Source organism: Trypanosoma theileri (assembly GCF_002087225.1).
Source record: "Trypanosoma theileri isolate Edinburgh chromosome Unknown TM35_Tth_52_V1, whole genome shotgun sequence".
NCBI lineage: Eukaryota > Euglenozoa > Kinetoplastea > Trypanosomatida > Trypanosomatidae > Trypanosoma > Trypanosoma theileri.
In genome coordinates, this window is record NW_021639894.1 from 29775 (window position 1) to 36919 (window position 7145).

The 7145-nt window shown below is 43.0% G+C and overlaps 5 protein-coding genes across 5 annotated transcripts; all 5 read left to right on the plus strand.

Annotated features, from left to right (window-relative positions):
• Positions 1-348: 348 nt before the first annotated feature.
• TM35_000521160 (uncharacterized protein) lies at positions 349-1266 on the plus strand (the record flags this gene model as incomplete). The annotated part of the gene is made up of 1 exon (XM_029030658.1): positions 349-1266. One exon carries the CDS (start codon positions 349-351, stop codon positions 1264-1266), a length of 918 nt encoding a protein of 305 aa, XP_028878038.1.
• Positions 1267-2178: 912 nt separating this feature from the next.
• Positions 2179-2814, plus strand: TM35_000521170 (uncharacterized protein; the record flags this gene model as incomplete). The annotated part of the gene is made up of 1 exon (XM_029030659.1): positions 2179-2814. The coding sequence occupies one exon, from the start codon at positions 2179-2181 to the stop codon at positions 2812-2814; it is 636 nt and encodes a 211-aa protein (XP_028878039.1).
• A 694-nt stretch (positions 2815-3508) lies between these two features.
• TM35_000521180 (uncharacterized protein) lies at positions 3509-4615 on the plus strand (the record flags this gene model as incomplete). Its single annotated transcript, XM_029030660.1, has 1 exon — positions 3509-4615. One exon carries the CDS (start codon positions 3509-3511, stop codon positions 4613-4615), a length of 1107 nt encoding a protein of 368 aa, XP_028878040.1.
• A 461-nt stretch (positions 4616-5076) lies between these two features.
• Positions 5077-5403, plus strand: TM35_000521190 (uncharacterized protein; the record flags this gene model as incomplete). The annotated part of the gene is made up of 1 exon (XM_029030661.1): positions 5077-5403. One exon carries the CDS (start codon positions 5077-5079, stop codon positions 5401-5403), a length of 327 nt encoding a protein of 108 aa, XP_028878041.1.
• A 783-nt stretch (positions 5404-6186) lies between these two features.
• On the plus strand, positions 6187-6930 carry TM35_000521200 (uncharacterized protein; the record flags this gene model as incomplete). The annotated part of the gene is made up of 1 exon (XM_029030662.1): positions 6187-6930. One exon carries the CDS (start codon positions 6187-6189, stop codon positions 6928-6930), a length of 744 nt encoding a protein of 247 aa, XP_028878042.1.
• Positions 6931-7145: the final 215 nt, after the last annotated feature.

A 7145-nucleotide genomic window follows, 5' to 3' on the forward strand; every position in this document is an offset into this window, starting at 1 on the left:
TTACACCCATAGTTGGTGTATATTTCTGTGTTCACTGTGTAAATTGGGCTAATGGTTAATATCTGTTTCTTTGCTTGATGATTTTGCTTGGGTGGTTCAGTCTTTTTTGAGATATTTGTGAGTGTGGGCATTTTGTTTTTCTTTTTACTCTTACTAAGGTTATTGCGCTGTATTGCATTCTTTAACTGGTAGGTTTTACTTTCACGATATGAGTTTCCATAGTGGTAATCGATTTTTGTGTATCATAACATGTTTGATACTTTATTTATTTTCTTTCTTTACTTTTTGATTCTCTTTCTTTCTAGATCAGTGTTTTTACGTGAAAACAAACCCCTTGTCTTTCTCATAATGATGATGATGATGCGCCGTGTGATGTGTGTGTTGGCCGTTGTGCTGTGCTGCCCCTGCGGGTATACCATAACGGCGGCTGCTTCTACTGCTGGACAACTAAAGGCGGTGATGGCGCTTGACGGCATTCCTGGTGGTGACGGTGCCTTCGAAGAATACGATCCTGATATTTTTCGAAACACTCATCGTGGAGGCAGTGGCTCTTCTTCTGAATCCCGTTCTCTGCCTGCTACCGGAATTCATCCTAGTAACTCACAAGAGCAGGACATTCATAGTAGACCAGGTGTGTCGGAACAAAGAGACGAAAGACAAGAAGTACCAGTTCCAGCACCACTCCCAGGACCACTCGAAGCACCAGTCAAAGGACCAGCACAACCACCTTCTGAGGGACCACATGTTGATCAGAACGTTGTGAAACATGGAGAAAAGCAACCACAAATCACTTCTTCGCCTGTTCAAGCGGATGGCACCCAACATGTTAGTGCTGCTGTCAGTTCATCGGTTATTTCTGCCCCTCAAGCGGAGAGGAGTACCTCTACTAATGGAGGTGGTGATAGTGCTGAAGAACACACCGAAACTCAGCAGTCTAATCCACCTAAAGAAGGTAACCCAGGATCATCAAATAACACAGGGGATAACAGTGTACCTGGCGATAATAATACTACTCAACAACCATCTTCTGAAGGTACGACTGCCGCTGACTCTCAAGAAACAAATACCACTACTCCGCCAAGCACTGAGAACACTACCACAGAAGCACCAACCACCACTCCATCTCCTGTACCCAACGCAGAGATCAGCAGCATTACTTCCACCATGAAGAACAATAAGGCTAATGTTGACAGCAGTATCAGTCCTGTGTGGGCACGTGTGCCACTAATGATTGTGGTCGTGTTGTTCTCTGCTACTGTGTACTGAACGTTGGGACTCACTTGAGGACAAATAATAATAATAATAATGGTTACACTAACATTATCATATTTGCGTATATCCCCATGGGTGAATAAATTAATAATATGTTTAACAGCTTTCTCTTTTAATTCGAATTTCTTTTCTTTTACTTTTATTTGTGTGTGTTCTTTTTTCTAATAATTCCATTACTTGCTTTTCTCGTTGTGTGTTTGCAGAAAACTGGGCTGTTCTGCTCACTGACGGTATACATCTCTTGCTAGTACACACAGATGTGTGTTTGTACTGTAATTTAATACATAAACTAGAGCCACGGGGTATTGTGTGTGTGTGGTCGGCTCTCTTTCTCTTATTTGGTTATTGTGTGTTGTTTTCGTTTCTACTAAGGGGGTACATATTATAAATACAAGGGGACTATTCCTTTTACTTTTGCTTTACTGTGCTTTTACTGCTTCTCTCTCTATTTCACTGTGAGTATTTGTTGTATTGGAGTTTGTTTCTATTTTAATTATTTATTTCCTTCTGTTCCTCTTTCTTCCTTGTAGTCGTCTACTGAAATAATCAGCAACAATGATAAAGGCTGTAATGGTGAGGTGTTACCTGCTTTGTTTACTAACTCTTGCACTATGTTGTGCTTGTGGGTTAGTATGGGCTGATAGTCCTAAAACTTCTGATGCCTTTATTAAACCTTCTACTGTTGGTGTTCCTTCTCTTGTTCGTCGTGCTATTCCTGCGCTTCTTCTCGATATTTATTGTGATGAAGAAACAGTAAAAGGATAATGGGGAGAGGACGAGGAGGAGAAGAAGGGTCATAAAAGTCATGGTACTCCAAATTCTTCGAGTGGCAATACATCCACTGATACAGGCGGATTAGTTGGTGGGTCTGGTTCCAAGCAACCGGGGGATATTTCTCTAGAAGACATGGAAGGGAAACTCCCAGAAGGTGGACCTGGTAGACTGGATGAGACCCGAATGAGACAGAATGCGGATCAAACCCAAAGAGCAGAAATCAGTGGATCACCTGAAAACTCAAGGGTTACAGGAGAAAGAGATTCCACTTCTTCAGTCTCATCTCTTTCTGCACAACAGTCAGTAACAGGTTCGCTTGGAACAGATGGACCCAGTGGACAGAAGCCAAGCCTGTCTGAACCTTCATCGAATAAAGGCGAGCATGGACCTCAACAAGAAAATCAAACGCCAGGAGAAAAAGAGGAGGGCAAGGACACACAAGATGCACAAAGCCGAGAGAATACAGTCACAACAGGACCGGGTACTAATGATGGAGACAGCAGTAATAATGCACAGTCTGAAGGAGGTAATGACAGAGACGTTTTTCCTCTGAATGGTTCTACAACTGAAGGAATTGAATCACCAAACTACCAAGAAGGTGCTGCAGATAATACAGAACCCACCACCACCACAACAACAACACTTCCTCCTGAGACTGAAAACAAGAAGAAGGGTGATGCAGACAGCAGCAGCAGTATCAGCAGTTATGTGTGGGTGCGTGTACCACTACTGATTGTGGTTACTCTGGCCTGTATTCTTGTGTGCTGATTGTAATGGTGTTATGGTGTGGTTCAGGTCATCCTTTGTTTTCTTTTCTTTTTTTGCATACATTCCTACAGTCTAACTAATCTTCCACCTGTTGGGATTATCTTCTTTTTTTGTTTCTTAGTGTTAATGTGTTTTGTGTCTGTTTTTGCTCTCTTTGTGTTTATCCTATTATTATTATTATTGCTACTCCATTGTGTGTGTTCTTGGAGACTCTCTTTGTGTGTGTGCATCTGGACTTGCACTATGATGATAATGATGAACTGTTTTTTTTGCAGTGAAAGGAAGAAGGAAATAATACTAATAACTGATGAATTTATATTTATAATTGCGTATATACATACACATATATACTTACACCCATAGTTGGTGTATTTCTGTGTTTACTTGGTAAATTGGGCTAATGTTTAATATTTGGTTGTTTCCTTGCTTGATGATTTTGCTGAGTGGTTCAGCCTTTCTTTGCGATATTTGTGAGTGTGGGCTTCTTTTTTTGTTTTTACTCTTACTGAGATTATTGTGCTGTATTGCATTCTTTAACTGGTAGGTTTTACTTTCACGATGTGAGTTTCCATAGTGGTAATCGTTTTTTGTGTCCTAACATGTTTGATAATTCAGTTATTTTCTTTTTTAATTCTTTGATTGTCTTTCTTTCTAGATCAGTGTTTTTACGTGAAACAAACCCCTTGTCTCTCTCATGATGATGATGATGCGCCGTGTGATGTGTGTGTTGGCCGTTGTGCTGTGCTGTGCCTGCGGGTATACCATGGCGGCGGCTGCTGCTGTTGATAATGACAGTCCCAGTGGCCGTGGTGTATCCCGTGGGGCTGTGGAGGTGTCGTGCGGGGCCGGCGGTGCGCTGCGTGTACGCCCCGCTGCTGAGAGCGAGTGGCTTACATGCGGTGCGGGCAGCCGTGTGTCTGCATGTGGGAAGTACGCAGACCTCTGCCGCCAGCGTACCACAAGAACAGCAACAACCACAACAACTATTGCAACTACTACTATTACTGCTGGACAACCGAAGGCGGTGATGGCGGTTCATGGTGGTATAACGGAATGGGATTATTTTCTTAGAACAGCAATCTATGATAAGGAGTGTCCCGGTAAACCAAAAGGAGAAAAAAGTAATGGAATGGACTGTGGTGACTGGAATGAGTATAAGAAGAGTGAAGGAGTGGCGGCTCGTCCTCCTGATTCGAGAATGGCAAAACCACTTGAACAAAAGCCGAGTGCCTCTCATGAACGTGCGGGAGAACTGGATCAAGAACAATTGGAAAGTCCTCTTGAAGAAGGTTCTCCACGTGCGACCACATTACAAATCACGTCAGCGGACCCCGATACTGAACATCAACCAGCGAAGAGCAAACCAGCAGTAACACAACCCAATAAACCTGAGAGTGGTGAAGCAGAAGCTGGAATGAATGCAGAAAGTACGTCGAGAACAGAAAGAGGAACAAGTTCTTCTACAGAAGGTAATCAAGGAAAAACGAGCAACCCAACTGATAACAGTGCAACCAGTGCTGGTAATCCTAACCAGCAAGTATCTCCTGCAACTGTTAATGCTACTGCCCCATCAGAGTCACAAGAAACCAATTCCACTACTCCGCCGAGCCCTGAGAACACTATCACAGAAGCACCAACCACCACTCCATCTCCTGTTCCTGTTCCCAATTCAGATATCAACACCATCGCTTCCACTGTGAAGAACAGACCCAATGTTGACAGCAGTCTCGCTTCTGTGTGGATGCGTACTGCAGCACCGCTACTGATTGTGGCTGTATTCTTCTCCTTTACCGTGTACTGAACGGTGGGTCTCATCTGAGGACAAATAATAATAATGGTTAAACTAACATAATCATAATTGCGTACATCCCCATGGGCGAATAAACTAATAATCTGTTTTCCAGCATTCTCTTTCAATTCGAATATCTTTTCTTTGACTTTTATTTTCTTTCGTGTGTGTGTGTTCTTTTTCTAATAATTCCATTACTTGCTTTTCCTGTTGTGTGTTTGCAGAAAACTGGGCTGTTCTGCTCACTGACGGTATACATCTCTTGCTAGTACACACAGATGTGTGTGTGCAGTAATTTATTACATAAACTAGAGCCATGGGGTATTGTGTGTGTGTTTGGCTCTCTCTCTTATTTGGGTATTGCGGGGTCTTTTCTATTAAGGGGTATATATTATCATACAAGCTGAATATTCCTTTTTGTTGGTTTACTGTGCTGTTGCTGCTTCTCTCTCTCTCTTTTCCAATGTGAGTATATGTGCCCTGCATCCACTCTCTATGTGTTTCTCTTTCTCTCTCTTCCTTCTTCTTTTACTTTTTCACACTCCCTGTGTAGACCTGTGAACTCAACTGACGATAACAACAGGAAGAGTGACGCTAATGAGAACGAGGATGATAGACCTGTGTTAACTAATCCCACTGCTGCTGGTGGTTGTTGTTGTCTGTGTATGAAGTTATTGCAAGATATGCATAACGCCCCGTCTTGTTCTTCTTCTTCTATTCTAATATCTACTGTTGTGGAGCCACATAACTTGCGTGTAGTGGAGGATTACACTCCTCTCTCTTTTTGGGTGGTTTCATGACAACTTCTGCAGAGACCATCTTGAACAGTGCCCATAATGTGCGACCAGGTGATATTATGTGTGTTGGGTGTCCTCCACCAACAATGACTCGTCATTTGACTGTTCATTCTGTTTCTCCGGTTGATGTTGATGCTGCTGCTGCTTCTTCTTCCGGTTCTTCTAGTACTGCTGGCATGCAGTTTGTAAAGGAGACAGATCTCACCGAGGAGGAGAAGCTGTACGGTAAGCGTCTCTCTCGTGATATGCTGCGGGAGTTGTTTGAAGTGGGCCGTGTGGATGGTGCCACAAACTCGCTGGAGGCCATCTTTATTGATGGCACACGGCAGAAGTTGAAGGTGTTCGCTGTGCGGCCGGCCGGTGTTTGTGGAGAAGAGGAACTATTTCGCCAATGGAAGAAGGATGCGAGTACACGTCCGGTGCGAACTGTGTACGCGGGAAAGGAGGGACGTGCCTCAATGCCAACAGCACCTGTTGCATCTCCATCTGTATATGAATGGTAGTAACAGTGACCATAACCATATGAATGGTGATATGGGGGATGATGATAATAATGCTATTAATAATAATAATAATAAAAAGAAAGCAATGGTGTTTTTTCTTTTGTGTTTTGTGTGTTCTGTTAAAGATTGTTGATGTGTTGACTCTACTCGCCTTGTTTGTTTGTGTTTTTTCCTTATAATTGCTGTAACTCGATAATCTATAATCCACATTGTTGACTGTTCCAAAACTTTCTGTCACAATCTTTTCCACATGTAGATATTTACATTATTATAAAATTCAACCATGAGCACGGAATCTGAATTGCAGGCCAAATATAATGCCGCTGTCGAGCGTTACCAAGCCGATGTACAAGCCGAGACAGCTGCTAAGAAGGAAAAAGTTGAGAAATGGACTGTAGAAAGAAAAACACAGGATGGCACCAAAGAGTATTATCTCACTTGGGCAGAAATAAACAAGGCAGAGATAGCTTTCACTGAAAAGGTTGAACAAAGGTATACAGCTGCGTATACGATACATTCGTTGTATGCAGATTGCATGAAATACAGGTACGGAGCTGACTCCAAGGAAGCACAAGTAGCCCAGCATCGTGCAGAGTTGGCTCACACAAGGGAGTTTATTTACAGTGATAGCTCTCCATATTGGATAAAATGGTACAAGTTGGATTGCAAAGCTTGGTGGGTGTATTATGAGTTTAGGGCAGAAGGTTATGACAAAGTTGCAGCTGAGCTCAAAAGGGCAAGGGAAGCGTTTTGGGATCATATAAAAGGAGAATCCAATGGTAAAGCCTTTCGCAATGCTCGGAATGCAGCCGTGGAAGCGTTGAAGAAATGGGAAAGATGGAATGATCGTGTTGCCTGGGATGAGGCCAAACAGGTGTACGACTCCGCACTAGCCAAGTGGAATGAGTTCATACCCAAAGGTGAACAATACGCGGAGAAGTTGGAGGAAACAATTACTTCACGCATCAAGAGTTTGGCGCCGATATCGGAATTGTTGTGTGGTCACATTGGTAAAAGTATTTGCTGAGTTGCAGGAAGAAGCCAAACAAGATCCGCACTCTGCTAAAGGTTTAGAATTGCTAAAGAAGTATGATGCTGCAGCCAATATTTACCAAGCCGCTGTACAGGCTGAGGCAGCTGCTAAGACGGAAAGGGATGAGAAAGAGGCTTGGGTAGGGAAAACACAGTGGGACACCAAAGAGTATTATCTCGCTAAGGCAGAGTGGTTGAAGGCAGAGATAG